This window comes from Melopsittacus undulatus, chromosome 1 (genome assembly GCF_012275295.1).
Source record: "Melopsittacus undulatus isolate bMelUnd1 chromosome 1, bMelUnd1.mat.Z, whole genome shotgun sequence".
In the NCBI taxonomy this organism is placed as follows: Eukaryota; Metazoa; Chordata; class Aves; order Psittaciformes; family Psittaculidae; genus Melopsittacus; species Melopsittacus undulatus.
Window position 1 is genome coordinate 127893193 of NC_047527.1, and position 21978 is coordinate 127915170.

The 21978-nt window shown below is 38.2% G+C and overlaps 1 protein-coding gene across 1 annotated transcript in view; it reads left to right on the top strand.

Moving 5' to 3' along the window:
- BZW2 (basic leucine zipper and W2 domains 2) overlaps window positions 1–21978 on the top strand; it is a 59824-nt gene that overhangs the window by 17501 nt on the left and 20345 nt on the right. Inside the window, exons 2-6 of the mRNA XM_005152874.4 lie at window positions 3174–3238; window positions 10482–10658; window positions 11764–11867; window positions 15217–15282; window positions 21465–21600. Of these exons, the coding sequence (XP_005152931.2) occupies window positions 3181–3238; window positions 10482–10658; window positions 11764–11867; window positions 15217–15282; window positions 21465–21600 (541 nt within the window). The 5' untranslated portion in view covers window positions 3174–3180. The remainder of the gene's footprint in view (window positions 1–3173; window positions 3239–10481; window positions 10659–11763; window positions 11868–15216; window positions 15283–21464; window positions 21601–21978) is intronic.

Genomic DNA, 21978 nt, shown 5'->3' on the forward strand with positions numbered 1-21978 from the left:
CCAACAACTGAAGTATTTTTTTAAGTGTGAATCTCTTTTATTGAAGCCTGTTAACAAGAGTGGGAGTGGAATTTGGCAAACTGTTTTAAGTCATTCAGTTTTTAATTTTTTTCTGATGAATGCTGTAGCTGCAAGTTAGTTAGCAGCAGGCTTAGATATTTTGAGGTTGGTGCAGAAAATAAGCCCATTCTGGAGTGTGGTGTCAGGTTATGTATTGTTCTCTGACATGTCTGGTTTCAGTCTGCCCAGCTTCTGACTTACCTCCTTATAAAGTATCTGGGTGTACTAGAATTTGAACACATGAGTTTTCTGCAAGAGGTTTTCTTGATCTTAAATGGAGAAGTAAAGCATCTGTTGCTGAGCCTCTCCCATCTTCTGTAGAAGAGTGACAAGGAGCGTGTTAAGGAGCTATCACGTCCACATCTCTCTCTCTCTTTCCTTCTGTCGATTCTTATGAATCCTGGAGGATGTTGGTCTGCAAGATACAAGTTTGGTGGTTTGGGTTTTCTTTTTGAGGCTGTTTCCTTTCTATCCATATCCATCCTTAAGATCTTTACTTCTTTTAAACCATTGTGACTTCTCTGGCTGGTATTTTAAAATTTGCCTTTGGCTTTGACTTAACTGGAGAATATATGTCATAGTTTAAGGTCCTTTATGATTTCAAGGCTTTATAGCCACTCTGAATTTACAGCCTTCAGCCATCACCATTGTGCTGTTGTTGGTGTGTTCTTGAGTAAAAAAAAAAAATAGTTTTTGGATTACATTCACTTCTGTAAATTTCCAGCTATCCTCTAGCACCTGCTATGGTGACAGCAGTGTTTCACAATCTTATTTGCAGTAGCTAGTGTCACCTGTAGTGTAGATACATCCTGGGCTGTCATATAGATCACTGAATTGGTTTTGCTCAGGCTTATGCTGCAGTTTCTTGAAAGGGCTGTTATGGTTTAAGCCCAGCCTATACACTCCCTGGGCCAGTACTTATGGAACTGCCTTATAAAGCCTGACCCTCACTCCAGCAGTTTAGACTGCAGTGCATTTAAAGCTAAATATAGGAGAAGGCATATCCTGTGTTCCTAGTAATTAACTATTCAAGAGTCTTTTCTGTTGCACCGAACCCTTCAGCATTAAATCTACCACAAGTAGTGAGTCTTACTTTAACTGCTTTTTAAAAGAAAATTTCATTCTCAGCCATCCAAAAGGACATAATTTATATTCACAGGGAGTAGTTTTAAAATCCAATAGTCAAGCTTCAGGTGCAAGCAGCTGTTCTCACAGTTTAAAAAGACACTGCTTCAAAGGAAAAGAGAAGCGTAGTGCTAGAAATTTAGCATATGCGTTTATATCTTTGACAGCAGCTGGAAAATTGTACCAGTATGGCTTGGTTGAAGGTCAGGTGTCATTCAGCTTATAAAGCATCTCCTGTTCCTCTGCCACTGAGACAGCTAAGTAGGGGAAAAAGGCTTTCAAGCTCTGCTGTGAAGGCAGACTTGGATCTTACAGCACTTTAAGGGATCCTGTAATATGAATGATTTGACATTTTAAACTCTTTGCAGATGTGCAAATAGTTTTTCCAGTGTTGTAGTCATTCCAAAATGCTTCTCGGCCTGTTAAAATTGTAGCTTTAAATCTTGATGATGAATGGGAGCCTCTCACTTTAACTGCTTATTGATCTCTGTTTTTATGACTTGTAGGAAGCAAAACCAGTCTTCATTCTGAACTTTACTGGCTATTTCCAGTGCATGTGGGCAGTTTTTGACTGTGGATAAATGGTAGACATAGACTAGGAAGCAGTGGTTTGCCAAGTGTAATGTTTGAAATACTACAGAAGTGGCCAGCTAGTGATGCTGTGACTGGAAGAGGTAGTGTGGTGAAAGGGAAAATATTGCATAGCTGAAGCATTATTAACAGAGTTGTTAAATGAACTGTCAGGGGTAGAGAGAGTACTACTTGGATAGCAATGTGTGATTAATCGCATCTTTCTAGCCATGGAGCTTGAGTTTCTTTTAATTCGTGGTAGGAAGAAGTGTTGGTAAATGTATGTACTTTTAAACTAGATCTGCAGAGTCCGCAATGCCAAAATACAAATAATACAAATTTTTGTAAACCAAAAGCTATAAGAAGAGCATGTCCAAAGGACAACGCTTCTTGCACAGTAAAGCTTTATTCTGGATGAGCAGATCATACATTGCAGTGACCTAATGACGTGCAGTGTGGAATAGGTGGCTTGTAAGTCTCAGTGCTGGCAATTGCTGTTGGCAGGACAGGAGATGACCCGTGATGATTGCCACATGCTGCAAAGCGTCCTTGTATTCACTGCTGTTTGCATGCAGCTGTCAGTGTAGCTGCTCATTGTGCAATCTGCATCTTGTGATTAAACAAATTATATCCAAAGCTGAAAAATAGTTTTGTTTTCTTTAGATAAAATGGCATTAATATATGATTACTTCACTTTTTTAAAAATGTTGAATATTGAGATTTACTGTGAAGTTTTGAAGTAATATAAGCCAAATATTTTTTATTGTTGTTGTATGATATGCCGTGTAGGTCCTTAACTATGTATTTATATGCTGAGTTGATGGGACGTGTTTGGTTATCTTTTATCATTTTTACAATGCCTGTTTTTATGAGCTATAAGTTACTAAAATATAGTGATGCTTGGAATAACCATTTGAGCAGGATTTGATGGTTAAAACATTGCTTTGTGGTTAGACTACGGTCATTTCTGTAGCAGGATGGAATGTAGCCCTTGGAATCCATCTGTCTGGTGAACATCACCATGTGCCCTGCTGAGCCATCCCAGGATGCTTCTGAGTCCTGGTGACTTTTGTGCCCCTGAGCATCCTCGTGAACTGTGTGGACAATGCTGCTGAACTCTTGCCTCAGCAGTAAGGGCAGAAGCTTTATCACCTTCCTGCTTGGTTTTGAACCTTCAGGTTTTTTTATAGCGATGCGAAGAACAAGGTTTAGAGAGAAGCATCTTGTCAGTTGTTCTTGGATTATACTGCTCTTCATCTTTAAGATAATGTGAAATGTTCTTATGTTCTTTGAGTATACATTAAGAACTTTATATCCCTTTCACATGTCAGGATTTTACTACACTGAATGTTTATTTTGCCTTGTCTGTAAATGCCATAGTAAAAGTTTCTTCTCTCCTTCTTTTTTTTTCCCTCCAGAAATTTTATGAATAAGAATCAGAAGCCGGTGCTAACAGGCCAGCGGTTCAAAACTAGGAAGAGGGGTAGGTTATTGTTACATTGTTTTGTTTCATCTTCCTCTTTGTTAAAATTATTAGAAACAGGGCAGGTGGAATAATTGAAAGTTCAATAGGATTAAGGTTTTCCTCTTCTTCAGCCATGCTAAGAGTGCAGATTATGTTTTTAACTAAGCTCTATGAATTCTAGTATTTTTGCTGTATATTTTAGGACTTCCTGTAAAATCTGTATTTATTGGCTATTAAGCCTTCTCTAAACCTCAGTTAAAAAATTAGATTCTAGTATTTGCATACAAGGAAGAAAACTTACTAGATGTTTTTCAGGTGTTTCTTAAAATGTCATTTTCAACTAAGAAAGCAAAATATGAGCTTTTATTTAAAGGTTATGTAAGGAAAATTGTCTGACATTTTTTGCCAAATCGGCACAAGCTCTATAAATGAACCTTTTGCATCTAAAAATTAATTCTCCCACTTTCCTTCTCCAAGAGATTGGCCCTGCTTTCTTTAACAATAGAGATCAGAGAGCTCCTGTTTCACAAATGCTGGATTTGCTGTTAGTGTAGGTTGGTTTTCTTATTGTTAAAATAAAGCAGTTACCATTGCATAAGTCTCATTTTTCTCATTGTGATACCGATTTTCTGTAAAAATGACCATCACTCTCATCATGTACAATATTGCATCAATTTTTAAAGAAAACTGAGAGGTATTAATTATACTGATCATCCAGGTATTTTGTACAGTGAGTGTCATCTTAACATGCTGCTCACACTGTACTCAGAGTTCATTTGTCTGAGGTGAATGCCTGGCACTTTGAGACAGAGAGTAAAAACATGTAATCGTTTTTTTCAGGCGAAAAAAAGTCTGTGAAAAGAGGCTTAGATTTTTTTTGCTGTTGCAGTAGCATGCAAAGGTGGGGTTCCTGTCTGTCATGTAACAGATTTTTTCCATCTTGACTTTACTGTTTCTGATCAAAAACTAACACCTAGTCTTAACATCTTTTGACAAAAAATGTGAATAAGAACATTCTCTCAGTGTGAATGAGAGAAACAAGAAGAGTTCTCAGAAAATGACAAATTCTGACATAAGTCTGAAGAGCTGAGTGAGTGTCTTAAGGTCTAGAATGATCACAAAGCTTGGATGAAAATTGCAGAAACAGTTTGATTTCAGTGATGTTAAAAACCAGTGCCAGCTTTCTCCTGTCTTCCCTCCTTTGCACATATTACTTCTTCAGTTCAACCGGTGCAGTCTCTCAAATGGAAAATGTCCTTACTGTGATGCACATAAAATGTTTGTAGGTATAACTAATTGAAAAAATAAATCTATATTGTTTATGTCTAAATATAATATGCTCCAGTGATAGTGGGATTAATGTTCTATCAGCATGGTCCAGAACACTACGAAGTAGGAGCTGTACACTGCATTAAGCAGCAAAAGCACAGATGTAGCTAGAGGGGTGGAATTAGCAATCTCTGCAGAAATACCTCAGTTAGATCAACTATTAAAAGCAATCAGATATGCATACTGCATACAATGGATTGATCCAGTGTATCAATCACTACGTAAGCTATGGTACATATGTTGCAAAGCCACTGGCCATCATATTTGAAAAATCATGGCAGTCAGGTGAAGTTCCTGACAACTGGAAAAAGGGAAATATAACCCCCATTTTCAAGAAGGGGAAAACGGATGACCCGGGGAATTACAGACCAGTCAGTCTCACCTCTGTGCCTGGCAAAATCTGGGAGCAGATTCTCCTGGTAGGCATGCTAAGGCACATGAAAAACAACAAGGTGCTTGGTGACAGCCAGCATGGCTTCACTAGGGGGAAATCCTGCCTGACCAATTTGGTGGCCTTCTATGACGGGGCTACAAAGATGATGGACAGGGGTGGAGCAGTTGATGTCATCTACCTGGATGAGACCTCACTTGGAGTATTGTGTGCAGTTCTGGTGCCCTGAACATAAAAAGGACATGGAACTGTTGGAACAAGTCCAGAGGAGGGCCACGAGGATGATCAGGAGACAGGAGCACCTTCCATATGAAGACAGGCTGAGAAAGTTGGAGCTGTTCAGCCTGGAGAAGAGAAGGCTGCGTGGGGACCTCATAGCAGCCTTCCAATATTTGAAGGGGGCTTACATCTTTGCTGGGGAGGGACTATTCATTAGGCACTGTAGTGATAGGACAAGGGGTAACGGGTTGAAACTTAAACAGCAGAGGTTTAGATTGGTTCTAAGGAAGAAATTCTTTCCTGTTAGGGTGGTGAGGCACTGGAATGGGTTGCCCAGGGGGGTTGTGAATGCTCCATCCCTTGGCAGTGTTCAAGGCCAGGTTGGATGAAGCCTTGAGTGATATGGTTTAGTGTGAGGTGTCCCTGGAACTACATGATCCTTAAGGTCCTTTCCAATCCTAACTATTCTATGATATAATTGTCTTAGATAATGTTGTCTCTCTCTCATAACAACTTTCTCTTCAGTCCAGGTTTTGCACTGTGTTTGGCACAATGGGCCCTGATACAGATTTAGTCTTTGACTCCTATTTAATGCAAGTAATAATTGGAATAAATAGATTTTACTTGTAATTCTGTGCCTATCTCTTGAATTTCTGTTACAGTGATTGGAAGTGACACTAGATAACTCATTAAGTACATAAAAGAAGGAAAAGACTAGGGGGAGGTCTGGAAGATTAAGTGCAGTGTTTGGGGTTTTTTTTGGGGAGGAGGTTTGAAAGATTGCTTAAATGGGATCAGAATATTAAATGGCTTTACTGTAGAAATTTTAGCATACAGAAACTTCTTTGTGTTCTTGAAGCATAATACCTCTTCCTCAAACGTGATGGGATACTGGTTTCCTTAACATTTGAGGATCTTACTTAGAAAATTGTGGATACCTGTTTTCTTTCTAAAGGGAGGGGGCTTGAGGAAATGTCTTTCTAGCATATTCATCCCCTTCTGTTTGCATATACTTTCTGTATCTTTGAAGTGTCACAAACTGTTATATCTTGGACTTAAAACTATTAGGGTTTTTTTTATGCTGGCTTTCAGTAGATCAGGGAGTCATGAAATTTCCCTCAGGTAGGACACAGTGCGGTGGCTGTGGTCTGACCATAGAGTTTCAGTCAGAGGCTATTCTGTTGTGTGTAACAGGCAGAATGTGTGTGACTTGTGTCCCGTGATAACTCTTCTGCTCTGCAGCTCCCAGAAGCACTGCCTTTGGAGGACACAGTGAGGTGTGACATGGCAGTCAGCCATCTAACAGATGTTCATATGGACTGTTAGCACTGGTCACCTACCTGCAACTTATCTCTGAATGTGAACAATTTTTGAGCTTTCAGAGAACTAAAAATGAAGATTTTTTTCTTTAAAGTTTGAAACTGTGCTTAATGTCTAAAATAATTTTGAGGTAGGACTATGAAATCCTTGGGCAGGGGGGTTGGAAGATCTTCCAACCGAGGGTCCCTACCAACCCAAACCATTCTATGATTCTAATAAGAAGGAGCTTGTAAATCCCACTCCTTCCAGTTCTATTGTTTGACCTAGTAAGAGGTATAAAACCTGCCTCCAGCATACATAGTGACAACCATTAAAATCACTTTAAAAAGACTGGAAGGAAAGGAAATTATGTTGTAAAGGGAAAAACTTTCTGAGGGAAAGGAGGCAGGAGGCATCTCACAGTTCCATATGAATTTTGTAGCAATCTAGGCAGCTTACCAGTTCTTAGTAAAGCCTCTGTATCTATTGAGTACTGCTTTTTGGTGAGGGTTGAAGTAAATGGCATCTGGCCAGTATGTGTGTTTATGGTGTAGTTTTGTGAGGTGTGGGTTGTACCAAACCACATGCATGCAAACTGATGGCTGTGTGTGTTCCTAAATGGAAGAGGAAAAAGTAGGAGTAGTGAAAATGCCAGTAGGTAGTAAAGAAAATGTATATATCCAGACAATTGACAAATCTCTAGAAGAAAAAGCTTTCTGAAGCATTAACAGTAACAGTGTGTATTTGTTTAAGGTAAGTTGACATGCATTACCTGAGACCCAAGTTTGTTCCCATGGTACAGATAACATAGGGTTAATATCAGTTAAAAAATAGGGCAAAAAGGTAAATGGCAGCATAAGAAGAAGCTAAGCAAAACAATGCATATAACATTCAGGAAGAAAATCATCTAGTAAAAAGTCAATACTTTTGTGTTAACATGGAGTCAGAAGAGGGGCCAAACAGGGCATCTCATTTTCCTTTCACAGAAATACACTTGTGGGCCTGCTATTGAGAGGCTAAGATTAATTCTTAAGAATAGGGGTATAAATGTGATTTTCATAGAGCAGAGGACAGGAAATGTTCTGGGAACATGATGAAAATGAGAAGCTCCGTATAGCTGTGCTGCATCGGATATTGTATGCATCACATCTGCAAGCTACACCTGCCTCTGCTAGCCTGTGATTGAAACTGTGCTTGTTTAGTAATTGCGTACTTGACAGCTCAACACACTGTCACCCCTTCTTGATGATGGCTTCTTAATCACCCTGCTGTACTACATCAGCATATTCCTCTTCAGTATATGAGCTTGGTAGGAAAATGTTTCAATAAACTTATAAATAATTTTTTATGCGATGAGTTCACCTCCTCTTCCTGTGTGAATTTTTAGATTGTGATAGACAAGAAAATAGGAGGGTACTCCAGAGGAGAGGAGGACTTCCAGGGCAGGAGAAGAATTGATTTAAAATAACTAAGAAATATTAATCATGGTCTTGTGTTTGCACCAAGCACTGTTTAGCCGGGATACCTTTCAGTTTAGATGCAAACATCGTAAATTTTTATTAAAAATAGATTTGAAAAAGAAAAGTAGGAATTATTTTGTTTAACTCCTCTGATAAGACAGGACTCTCTCTTCTTAATGGTTAATGACTTTTTTTTTAATGATGAAAATACTTATTTGGTAACTCAAAAGAGAATCATTGTGCTCAGAGACTTGTTTATGGGTGGAGCTGGGTTTCTTGGACATGAACAAAACTGCTTGAAGTACACATACTGAAGTACTCCATTAAAAGGCTGGCTTGTCTGTGGGTTGGTTGCTTTGTTGCTTGTTTTGGGTTGTTTTAGTACTTCAAGTTGAAAGGGAGCTCCAACAGTGTATTTAGAAACCAATCTGATAGCTCAGATGGGATTGCAGTAGTATGCTTCTCTGTAGGTGTTTTCCCAGATCAAAGGCATGTTCTTCAGTTTCCCCACTCAATCTCATCTGGTTTGTTCACCATGGGCATGCCCTGCAGATATGAGAGAGTTTCTCAAACAGCAGACTCCAGATCTTCATCACAGCTGAAAGTCAAGGTAACACAGCTGAGAACCCCAACATCTAGGGTGAAGTAAAAAGGCTGGGAAGAAGTCACTTGCAGTCCAGAGAAAGAGCATATCGAGTTCATTGGATGATGAGAGCTAGGTTGAGAGTAACTAGGTTGTCACTATGGTTGCATGCATCAGTTTAGGACTATCTGGGCTTGGGAGCAAGTGGTTTCGTGAGCGTGAGTATCCATGTAGTTGAGTAATCCTCAGCTTTGGTATGAGGAGGTCAGATTTGTGGGATGGGGCAGCAATCCACATGAAGATGGGTAATAAGAGTCAACAAGCCACTAAAAGCTAGGTGTAGTAGGGGATTTCTGGAAAATCAGATGACACTTCATATTTCCAGTGCTTCTGAGCTCTTGACAGACAGCTGTGGAGCTGCTATTGGCTGTATGCTGCCAGACTCCTTGAAAGGATGGGTTGACTAGCAGCCTGGAACACTGAGTGGAAGGGAATGCTTTGTGCTACCTTCCAGATAGGATTATGACAGGTGAGGGGGATGTGCTGGGAAAGAGGGAGAATATGCAAGTGATGTCTGGAAGATGGTAGAATGAGTGCACCCCAGGTGCATACAAGAGAACAAGAAGAGAGAGAAACTTTTCTATATTAGAAATAGTAAAGCTAATAAAAGTAGGCACTGTGTCTAAATTAGTTACTTAATTGCCATAAGACTATTGTGGCAGGAAGAAAGAGACTGGGGGAAGAAAGGCTATCAGAAACCAAGGAGTTTTGGTTAATGACAGGGATAAGAAGCTGCAGGGAAAGGAAACCTGCAGCAAGAGCATGTGTGAAGTCCAGAACCTCTTTTCCCAAAATGTCTGTGAGAGTTACAGCTGGTATATTTCAGGCTGCATTAGCATGTGTTTAAGCAGGAATTTTACTGATCCTCATTCATCTTAGTAACTAAAAAACTCTGGATTTGTCTTCTGGATATAATATGTGCAGGTTTTTTAAGAACTTGTATCAACATTTGTGTCAGCAGGTGATAACAAGTTTTGAGTTTGTTGAGTGCCACAGAACACATTGCAGTTTTGTGTCTGAGGTTATTTGGACAGTAAGAAGCATTTCATATGTGCCTTTATATAAAGCTGGGACTTGTTAAGAAGCTTCAAGTGTCTGTAGTAATCTGTTAGCAGCCTGCAAAAAAAAAAGAAAAAAGCAGCAGGAGATATGGATAAATCTACCTCGCTTTATCTAGAGGTTGAAGTTACATCTGTTGTGGCTAATAGCCTCGCGGTCCTTTCCATCCCTAACTATTCTATGATTTAGACATAGGGATGCTCTCTGGGGGTCAGACTGTACCCTAATTGAAGTTCAATAAGAGATAGTTGTAGAAAATACAATGTGAGCAGTGCATGTCTGTGTTCCTATTACTGCTCAGGGCTGGAAATAGGAAAGATAAAATTTTGGTTACTCAGTGTTGCCTGGTGCTAAGTGTTTACAGAAACCCTTTTTCTTAATACCTTTTTGAAAGTATTTTAGGTATGTGACAGTAATTATTTGAAGAAAAATATCAAGAAATGAAAAATGGAGTGTTCCTATAGTCAGATTGTGTACACATAACTGACATTTCCTTTACTCTGCTGTCAGACTTAGTAAAACATAATGATACAGACATTCAGTAGCTTCAACAAGAAAAGCAAGAGTATGAAATTTGAAAACCATTTCAATAGCTGAATTTCTTCTGCTTTATTTATTTATTCCCGTATGTTTGTATGTGTATTGCTGTTGGGGGAATGAGGAGGAGAGGGAAACGAAGGTAAACACTGAAGAATTTCCAGAGGCAATAAAAGCCAAACAACCAAACTTTTGGTGTGTTGACCAGAATGGGAAGAATATGTTTGGGTGTCAGTCATTTCAATTGCTGGCTGATAAGGGATTTTAGCAGAAAGATTAAATGATGACTCTCTGTCATTTTCTTCTCCTTTATTTCTGTTCCAGATGAAAAGGAGAAGTTTGAACCCACAGTCTTCAGGGATACAATTGTCCAAGGCCTCAATGAAGCTGGGAATGACCTGGAGGCTATAGCCAAGTTTCTGGATGCAACAGGCTCACGACTTGATTACCGCCGCTATGCTGACACACTCTTTGATATTTTGGTAGCTGGCAGCATGCTAGGTAACCTGAAGTGTACTTGATACAGAATTTTGATGATCAGGCCTGCTTCTTTTAAGCTGCTGTCTCCCTTTACAAAGTGGATATTATAAACTGTATTACAGTTTCACTTATCTAGATACCTCTTTATCTTGTATCATAGTGTTGTTTGCAGTGCAGGAATACCGAGGAACATGATGGTGTGAGGCATTCTGCAAACATCACAAAAATGGATACTGTTGAGAAACCTTTGGCCTGAGCTGAGGGGACTTCATTGGCATAAAAAGGTGTAATATAGCACTCCAGGTTATTAGCTGTTGCAAAGCCTTCTTTGTAGATGTTGCACCAAAAGATAACTAAGCCAAGAAGTGAAGGATCACAAGGAGTGCTTTGTGGATGTTCGTGGGGCATTTCTCCCAGGTATCGGTAGCAGCTTGGCAAAACCATCCTGTTCACCTTCCTCTGTATTTTGAATACATTGGCTCTTTTTACTGCTCGCATTGGTTTGATTCCTGATTCCTGCTCTTTGGTATGTAAGAAGAAAAGATGTTTTTGTAGGACACTTAAGGTAATGCAGGAAGCAAAAGACAGTGGAAATATCCAGGAAAAAAACCTCTCAACAAAATAAGCCAGGAGAAAACTTTTGAAGACATGTTTTCAATATTTACATGCACCTGGTAAGCATTAGAGGAGTTAGGAGGATGTTCCAAGTCCTCAAATTAGTAACAGACTGCTAATAGTTTTCTCTTTGGAAAGGGTTTACATTATTGTGGTGTTTAAAGTAGTAGTTAAAATACACGCAAGGGTTATGCTCTTAACCCATTCTTATTTGATCACATTCAGGGCTCTCAAAACTAGCTGAGGTTCCTTAGTGTGAACTGAATCTCTGTCCTGTGAGGTTTGTGTGATCTAAGGTGCAGCATATTGGCCAGCCTGTCCCTTCTGTCAGGTGCCACCACAGCCTTGCAAAACTCAGTTCAGTCTGTTCCACCATTTCCCCTGCTAGCTCTTACCTTTGCCTTTTGCTTTAATGATACTTACATAACATTTAAAAGACATGTAATTACAGATCATTCTCTAAAGTGAGAAATTGTTCCTTGTCTTTTTTTTTTTCTTTTACCTATTTTAGCTCCTGGAGGCACACGCATAGATGACAATGACAAGACCAAGATGACCAACCACTGTGTATTTTTTGCAGATGAAGATCATGATGCCATCCGAAATTATGCTCAGGTCAGTAAAGGCATTTGATTGATTACTGATTTCCATTTCTGTATCAAAGGGGTCACAGTGGAACATCTGCAGACTGTCTAGGCTTCAGTAAGCTAGTTACAGGGGACCTGAAAATCCAGTTAACCAGTAATCTGCCTTAACCTATACATTTTGGGTAAGAAAATAGAATGTCTAAAATAATCTGATCTTAGCTAGCAGTGCTTTATTTACAAAAAGCAGTCTTACTTACTTAGTCTGCTGCTGATTTAGCATAGTTTTAGACACCATCCTTATTATTTTTTGCATTATTGTATATATTATATATAATTTATATATTATATTTAATATAAAATATATCCTTTGCATTTTCAACATCCTTATTATTTTTGTGCATGCAGTCTGAAAGCTTTGTATGAATATATTTTTAGAAACAATTAATTAACAATTAATTAATTGTATTTAAATTTAATTAAATTGTATTAAAAATACAGCGTATATCAGAAATAATGTGGCTAACAGGACTAGGGCAATGAATGTCCTCCTGTCCTTGGCACTGGTGAGGCTGCACCTCAAATGTTGTGTTTGGTTCTGGGCTCTTCACTATGAGAAAGACATTGAGGTGCTGGTGCATGTCCAAAGAAGAGCAATGAAGCTGGTGAAGAGCCTAAAGCACAAGTTGTATGGAGATCAGCTGAGGGCACTGAGGTTGTTCAGTCTTGAATAAAGGAGGCTCAGGGAAGACCTTATTGCTCTTTGCGATTACCTGAAAGGAAGTTGTAGGGAGGTGGGGGTTGGTTTATTCTCCCAGGTAACAAGTGAAAGGACAAGAGGTAATGGCCTCTAGTAGTGCCAGGGGAGGTTTAGATTGGATATTAGGAAAAATCTATTCACTGGAAGTGCTATCAAGCACTGGAACAGCCCAGGGAAGTAATTGAAAGACCTGTACATGTGGCACTAAGGGACAAGGTTTAGTGGTGGACTTCCCAGTGTTTGGTTAATGATTGGACTTGATGATCTTGAAGGTCTTTTCCAACCTAAATGATTCTATCAAGTATATGAATGACAGAAAGTATAAAGCTGATGCCTTCAACCTTTAGTCGTATAGCTAGTTAGGAATTGAACATATATTCCAAGAGCTTTAATTTCTCCTATGGATGTGTTATATTTCTTTTTGCAAGAGTATGGCTTGCACAAATAGGTGTATGTGCAATTAACACAGAAAAAAACAACAGTGAAGCCTAAAACATTATTGAAGAGAAGCTAATGTTGTGTAATTCCTTAATGGAAGATAATTATATGAGAAAATATAGTAAGAATTCTGTTGAAAGTTCAAAGTCACCATGCAGTTTGGATGCAAGTAGGATTGCATAAAAATGCAATCCCATTGAAACTCCTTTATGTCAAAAGTCATTTATTAATTAAAGTAACATATTTATCTTTTTAAGTAACTAATTATTGGGATGCTGGAGACAGTAAGTGAAAATGTAAAAGCCACTGGCCCTCCTAAGGTGTTGAGGGTGGTAAGCTCTTGGAAAGGTGTGTGACTGATTTGAAGGACAGCACATATTTGCTAAATAATAGAAAGCTCCTTTAAAAATACATCTATGATAATCTGAAGAAGTGAAATATACTTATTTCTAGAAAGGGAGCCAATATTTTTGTGTATCAGCTTTACTATCTCTTAAAACCAGGGTATTCTATTTCAGGAAAATCTTTGTTATAGGTAAAAGCATTGATTGTATCTTCTTAAGTTTTAATAGATTGATAATAAAAATTGGTAGTACCAGTCTTCCAAGGAGAAAGTGAGCTTTAAAGTAAAAGGTTTCATGTTGGAAAATGGAAAGGAAGGCTTCAGGATTTGGAGCAGTGGAATTTTCAACGTATTCTCTGCATTTCAAACCAAAAGCCACCAAAATAAGTCAACGTGTTGTAGTTAATGCCTGAAGAGATGTATCTTTTTATAGACCTTGCCATTTATTTTTTTTTTTTCATGCATAGTGGGAAATAGAGCTCTTACTGAATTATGAAAAAGTTGAGTTAGGCTAGAAGAGTATTTAGAGCTTCCTTAACTTCTAGGTAATTTATTCCTCTGGCTCCAAAGTGAATCATAAGTGTGGCTATTTTTTGTGGTTTTAGTCATGGAAACAATTTGGACAGTGAAAGGTCTTCAAGAAAAAAGACTCAAGGCAGATGTTGATGTTTTAGCAGATTATTTCCTTATAAAATATATTTCTATCATTTACAGGGACTTAGAAAAATTATGATGCTTTGTTTGGAAATATGAGCAAGATGCTAGTTTGTATTTTCATCTTACACCTTTTTTATAAGAATTCTGTGTGTCTCTGCCTCTCAGCGTGGCCACAACTTGGTTTTCACTTGTTCTGAGCCAAAATATTACAATTTAGGGTATTTGGATGTATTTTCTGTTCTATGCAAACTTTCTAAACTTTCTCCCACCACTACCATCCAGCCTGACAATAATGTGATTTGTTTCCCATCTAAAACTTCTCACCTGTGATGGTAAGTCATGTATTTTGTGCTCTTAGTACAGGAGTGAGAGCAGTGACTTATTTATTTAATATTTTATCTCTCTGTTCTGTCTCAATACACCCTTCTCCTATGCTGCTTCTGCTTTCATAATCTGTGGTGATACGATGGGAAACACGTGGTGAAAACTGGAGAGCAAGTGTTTCCAACAACATACTTGTAAAAGCTTTGTCAAATTTTCTCCCTCTTTCCATGGCAGCAGTGTGTTTTGTTGTAAGCATTCACGTTAGTGGATTTAACAGAGGTCCTGCATCTACTGAGGTTGCCCAGCAGTGCTACTCACTTCACTGGCTTACACCTAACAGCTTCCTCAGAGGGCTGTGTTACATGGGGAAGGGTGCAGAGTTAACTTCCTGCTCCTTTCCCCTGCTTTTAAACTATGGGTAGGGTGAAGAGTAGAGTAGGAATAAAATTTTGAGAAATGTGAGAAAATAAGATTCTGAAACTGCAGTAAATTCTTTGGTGCAGACATTGCTCTATGAAGCAAGAATTGCAAAACTTGTATTTTTCAACTGGTGAACAAATAAATAGAGAAGGCAACCCAGCAAATAGCTGCAGAAACACCATTCTGCTGGCTTCTTATTTCCTGGAAGCAGTGTCTAAAGGAAAACTGCAGTGGAATATTAAGAGTGTGAGAGGTCAGCAGTGCTTCCTACTTTTTCTTTCCTGCTGTGGAAAAAAATAAAAATACTTCTTTTCATGGATTACTTAATGATATTCTTTATGGATTCAGTAGTGGTAGTCTTGTTTCCCGTTGCATTTTTTATTAAGAAGGATGGCTGCAACTGTTACATTTTTACAGTTAATCTGTGTTTATCTTTAGGTCTTCAATAAACTTATCAGGAGATACAAATACCTGGAGAAAGCATTTGAAGATGAAATCAAAAAGGTAATGTTGGTGGCAGTCTCCTTGAGCATTAGTATTTTTTTTACCCTATGTAATTGTATAATGTGTATTCATACAAATGTGGCACTGTTACGTGTTTTATTTAGCTCTACTAGAAAAGAGGATGGAAGCTACAGGTGACAACTTTAGTCTGCAAAATCAGCTCTGTGGGATTACTGCTGGCTGCACTTGGTGTAGAGTAATTCTGAATTAATGCTTCCTTTAGTTGCTTTGACCAAGCTCACCTTCTTATCTGAGGCTTTTTTATGCAAAACTTTCGATATGCTTTGGGGTGTAGCTGTTAATGAGACGTGGTGTTACTATCCTGCTAATAGAACAGCTCTCTGGGGGTTCTCCACAGAATAAATGCAAATCCGCTGTGCAGAATGGCAGTTGATCTATGACTGTTAAACAACTCCTGCATTGTGGAATGAATCTGAACTGTAAGTTTTTGTATCTGGGGCCATAGAAACGTGCAAGAGAAAGTCATCACCGCTGGCAGAGTGCTCAGGATTTGCCTGTTGAGCTGTAGCAGATATTTGTGGATACTGTTTTGTGATACTGGATTCAAAGGAGGCAGGAAAAACCTGGGTAGAAATTTTTGAAAAACAAAATACAGATTTATTTTGTCTATTTTGAGTTCCTAGTAACAGATGTATTTTGTTTAGTGGCCTGAGTAATAAACACTTGCTGTGCCGTGACAGGTATTATGATAATGGCAAAGCCTGTCCTGTGATTAAAATACAGTGTTTCTTAGAAGAAATACTGTTTCTCCATATTATTTAAACATTAGAAAGATTGCTGCAAGGGTGAAGTGAGGGTAAGTCTGGAACATGGTGCCTCACCACCCCTCTTGTGGCTGAGTAAATTTTGCTCTGATTTATACATTCTTGCTTATATAGGAAATTATTTTTGCACTCTTGGCCAGTATGCCTCTCAACTGATGCTGATTGCTCAATGCATCATTCTAAAGACCTAAATTTACCTCTATCCTCACACAAATCTAATGTTCTTGCTGTTAATTACTATAATCATTGACATGAGAAGCGCTGACTCATAGTATTCAAGTTTCAGAGAGTGTTCAGCATATTAAGCAAATGTCATGTCAATTCAAGCCGCCTCCTCTCTCTTCTGTAACTTGCTTGGTTTGGAATCCTTGAAGTTTCCAAGAATTTACTTTGCACACTTAGCAACAAGATGAGACTGTGGTTAATATATGATAATTTAACTCTTCAGTTGAGAAACAAGTGCCTCCGAAGTGATTTTTAGCCATACTCAAGTTTGAGAGAAAGCAGTAATTTGAGGTACAGTGTGACTGGAGCCATTCTGCTCCTTTAAATCCTTTAGAAGGATCCTAGCCATGGCAGAACAGGGTCAGAGTGGGCTTATCCACCTTGCAGACTGCAAATCTCAGTTTTATGTACATGGGTTTTATATAGTTTTGAGTGTCAGATCACATCTGGTACGGCAAATATCAAGATCAGGTTTGCATGGTGGTCCTAGCCTGAGGGGAATTTTTCCATCTGCCCTTCCACTCTTATTGCTGGTGTGAATCTTGGTGTGGCTCCTGGGGACCTCATCTTTCAGCACTGGGTTCTGGTCGCATTCCCTTACTCAATTAATGCAGTTTATCTGAGAGTTAAAAACTAGGAAGGTGGCTGTGAAGGAGTTTGGGCCTATGTATCTCATCTGCACTGGTATTGCCTTAAAACCCTTGATGACTGTAGATGCCTCTTGCTTACCTTCTCCCTCCGCACAAAGTAGCTGGCTTCTTGCCGATGAGGTTGTTGGGTTTTAACTAATGCTTTAATGTGTGCAGTAACTTGAGTAGCTTCTCATGGAATATCAAAAGATAGATACATTAGTATTTCTAGATGGTATCTGCAAGATTTAGCAGCTCAAATTCTACTACAGGAAGTCCATGATTACAAAAGCAAGAGGGTTATTCCTTGATGTTGTTTCATGGGTCACTGTCCCAGGAATGCAGTTTTTTGGCAGATTCATTAGGCAGCTAGGGTACTGAGGGAAAATTAACTCTTCTCACAGAAAAAGTCATGCTAAAAAACCCAAGGCAATACCACCAGTTACACTCTAAAGAAGCAGATGATATCAGTGGGATTTCTCTTTCAAGAGAGATTGTTTTAAATGGCAGCATTTGTTCAACTATTTGCTTTATCTCTTCTAATTCATAATTTTGTCATTAGGACATTGTTATTTCCAAGAACCTTTCACTTTATTGTCTGTTTCTGTCTTTCAGATGCTTTATTTCTTAAATCTTTCCCCACAAAATTGCCAGTTATTCTTTTGTCTAGTGACATAAACAAACCTTACATCTAAAGTTTTACATCTAAATTATATTGTGCAAGCAATTTCAAAGCAGACAAAGATGTAAGTGCAAAAATGTAAGTGCATTGCTCACCTGCTGGTTTTTGATATAGGCAACTTTAGTCCATAGTACACTAGGCAGTGCCCATGGCATAGACCTTTGACAACATTTTGCAGTAATTTCAGTTCCAAATTCTCAGTTCCAGATTTGTGTTCATCTTTCTTGCATATGTATTTTTGTTCAGGTCAGTGGATGAAGAATGCAATATTAGCTGTATGCATAGTGTATTTGCATGTTTAAGTAGCATCCTATATAGTTGTTTTTATTATCAAAGTTGGGGAAAAACACAGTTAAGTATGCTTTGTCTTAACACTGGTAAATATTACTGAGTCATATGAGGACAGTCTGAAGTACTGGGAAATTTTATGAGGACCTTTGTTCTTGTTCCCATTTTCCTAATGAAAGAACCCTAAGTCAAGCTGGGAATCATGAAATAAGAGGAGAGTAACATTCCAAGATCAAATGGGGAGTAAACAGAGATGCTTTAAGTCAGTTAAATGAAAGACAAGAATCAGTCAGTGGGTATCTGTTATGTTATCTGCCTTCTCCATTGCTGACATTTCAGTGCTGTCTACAGATGTCAGATGATAAAGCAATAGACCAGTTCACATAATGAAGATATAAAAAGGCACCACACTCCCTGTGTGGATAAAATGCCTTAATTTTCACTAATAAGGTTTCTAAATTGCAAGAGGAGAGCAGTAGTACTTGTTTTGCTTATGTGCTTTTTAATGTTGCATTCGTGTCTTTACTTGCACATACCTTTTATGCACAGAACTTGCGCCTAAAAGAAAACTTCTTTAAAGACAAAAATAGGACAGAATGGCACATTAGGTCTGGTCTTGTGCTTATTAGGCATTCTGAACTCCCACTTAAATAGGTGGGAGTTCTTACAGCTATAATAGAAATACAGAATTGTGAGCCAGAACTGCGCATTTTATGCCTGGAATCAGTCTGCCTCTATAACAAAAGCAGTAATGCCAGTGCTTGGCTAACAGCAGGGAGGCATCAGCTTGGAGAACTTTCTGTGGGTGGTTTGATACTGTTCTGAAATGACTTGGACATTTTCTGACTTCCCTGCTGAGGTCTGCAATTGTGATGGTGAAAGAAGAGCTCTTAAAGTAATCAGTAATAAAAAAACTGAAACAACAGCTTTGGACTGAACGTTTTGTTTTTTCTGATGGTTTTTAAGTGGGTTTATTAAAGGCTTTTATTCTTTCTATCACCCAGTCTCCCCCTAAATTAGACTGTTTCACAATTGCTTGAAAGTACAGAATAATATCCTTGAACAGCAGAAAATGACATGTATAAGTTTATTTGAGCTTCTTTTCAGAAATATTAGTAAAACAAAAATTATGCTAGTATCATCGACAATACTTTAAATAATGAGAGACATGCAGAAGGTGAAGTTTCTGCTCAAAACATACTGCAGTGGCATCTAGTTTGAGAACACTATTTCAGATTGATGGTAAGAGACTTGCAAGAAGCATGTTTCAAAAGAAAAGGAAGAGGGCAAGACTGTGAACTTCTTAGATATTATTTCAGACCTTCCAAAACATTTGAACAATTGCAGATTTCTCAAAAGTAGAGTTGGTAAATATTTGGAAGTCCTTCTGTTAGAATCCTTCTCCACCTTGGACTGTGTTACTGGCTTTGCAGCTGGATTTCCTGCCATTGTTGCTTTTGTGACTCGGATCTGAAATGAATGGGTAGAACTCTTCATAACTCATTGCTGACAAAACCCACTGGAGGTTACAGCTCAAAAGTAGGGCAAAACCTGGTCTTCCATGTTTAAGTAGTCAGGCTGTCTACTTTCTAAACAAAATCATCATCTGTTGCTTATATGGGAGCAGGAGGAATAAGGGTTAAGTAGGCTATACAGAGAAATAATTTCTCTAAAGAGAGAAACGTCCAATTCCCATTCCTTTTCTTGTGCAGATCTCATTATGGTACAGTATTGTTGATAAAGCTTGTATGACAGCTTTAAATTCCCAGGACTCCATTTTACTTTAGGCTTCTACTGAAATTCTGTAAAAATGTTTTCAGTCTTCCCATTAAATGTGGCCCTGAAGTTCCTTTTCCTGCTGCATTATATATGCCAGTTAATTGCTGCATTTGGAAATACAGTACACCACTTGTTTTTCGTCCATATATTTAGAAATAATAATTCCATTCATCTGCAGGTTTTTTTTGGTTGTGAGTCAAACTTTGTTGAAATAAAATTGCACTTTGAGATTTGATAGTTTAATAATTTTTCTTTTAAGCTTAAACTGCATGTTACAGTCATTTGGCTGAAGCCCATTAAAAAACAAACCCAAATGATGTGTCTATGGCTGAATCATTCAGGCCTGTGTAAGCTGTAATTTAAAGCTGAGGTTATTATGTAAGTGCTACTGTATGAATGAGGGGTTTTTTTTCAGTTATGTTCACTGATACAGAGCAGAGCTATTCATAAAACACTGCATGAGTTTTATTAACTAACTCTGCTAGCTATCTGGATTTATAAAATGTTACTACATTCAGAAAGCTTTACAGTTTATGGTGAGCTCTTGAAGAGCTCTCACTGTCCATGGTAACAAACAAGCACAGGAACGTGTGTGCTATTCTGTTTGTATGGGTGAGATTTGGTAATTGAGAAATACCGTTAATGTCGAAACTGGGTGGGAATTTTCCATTAGAATGAGTTGTTCTGCTTTGCTTGCATCTGTTGCTCCTTTGGAGAAGGAAGAATGGTGTCATGACAGCAGAAGGTAGATGAGTAAAGCACTAGTAGTTGAAGAAGGAAATGGGAATTCCTTTTAAACTCCAGAAATGGATGTGTGCAGTCTTTCTTTTTTTTTTCTTTTCTTTTCTTGTGGTGACAGTAAATTTGTAAGTGAGCTTCTGGTGGCGTCAGCAGCTTTTTGCAATAAATGGAGCTGCCCTTTGCTGCCTAGCCTCCTTTTATTATTTAACAGTAATGTTACTGACAGTATCTCGTTTTGTGCAACCTTTTCCTTATGTAAGTCAGCTTTAAAGTCATTTGTTTTAACATAGAAAGTTATTTAAAAGAGACCTAATTGCCATTTTTAGACTTCTAAGAGGTAAATACATAGTTTTCTAGCACTTAATTAAGATAGTGAGATTTGTGATTTTTTTTTCTCAAGCTGTTTGTTTCCTCTTGTAATTAGTAGTGGAGATGGTGAGGTCCTAAAGCAGCTTTTGTTCCTGTCTGTCCTTTGTCAGCTTTATCAAGAATGTCTGAACTTGAAATATATTTCTCATTTTAGCCAATAGAAAATTGGTTGTAATTGTTCTGTGTTCTCTTCCCCAAAAGCAAAACAGGAAACTTTCTCATCCTTTTATTGTTTTCATGAGTAAGGATTTTTGTAAGCTAAAAAATGAACTGCAGCTGTGTGGGGTTTAGTCCAAAGTCTGAGCATGTGAATGGGCAGGCTCCTGTCAGTGTAATGAAGTCAGAAGTCAGCAAGTCTGTGGTCCTGTAATTCCTGTGGGTCTCAAGCCTGTAACAAGCACTTTTAGTTTTACACATATATTTGTGTATTTAAAGAAGACAAGCTCTGTCTCCCTGATTAAAGCCATATTCCACATGCTTACGTCCTTACAGAAAATGAAGTTATAAGCACTTAGTGAAATGGCGCTGCCATGCTTCACGCAGACTTTGACATGAGCGCCATTAATTATAGTGAGACTTCTTGAGAAATAAGAAATTAAACTGTCTGCTAAAGTTCATCTCTACTTGTTATCATTGCCTATGGCTCAAATATTAATTTTTTTGATGTTGTTGTCTGGCCCACAGCTTCTGCTGTTTCTTAAAGCCTTTACTGAGACGGAACAGACAAAGCTGGCAATGCTTTCTGGCATCCTGTTAGCCAATGGGACTCTTCCTGCTACAATTTTAACAAGCCTCTTCACTGACAATATAGTCAAAGAAGGTAATTTTCTATATGATCTTTTTTCTTCCATTAGCTTTAATATGGGAAGCGTTTTATTGCAACATACTTTGTACGTTCAAAGGCTGTAACTATACAATGGAAATGGGTATTTTAAAGCAGAAGTGTATACAGACAGAAACAGCCAACATATTTCATGAAATCTAATGTGAGGTTAGTCAAACATAGGAAAAACAGCAACAAAAAGCACAAAGAAACCCCAGAGGATTGATGTTTTCTGGAAGTTATACATGTGTGTAAGAAAAATGTAGAATATATGTATTATTGTGATACTATAAAGTGTAAAGTATAGCATCTATTCCTGAGATTCACCTACTAGCATTTTTTCAAGTATTGCCAGTGTCTTGTGCATGTGAGCAT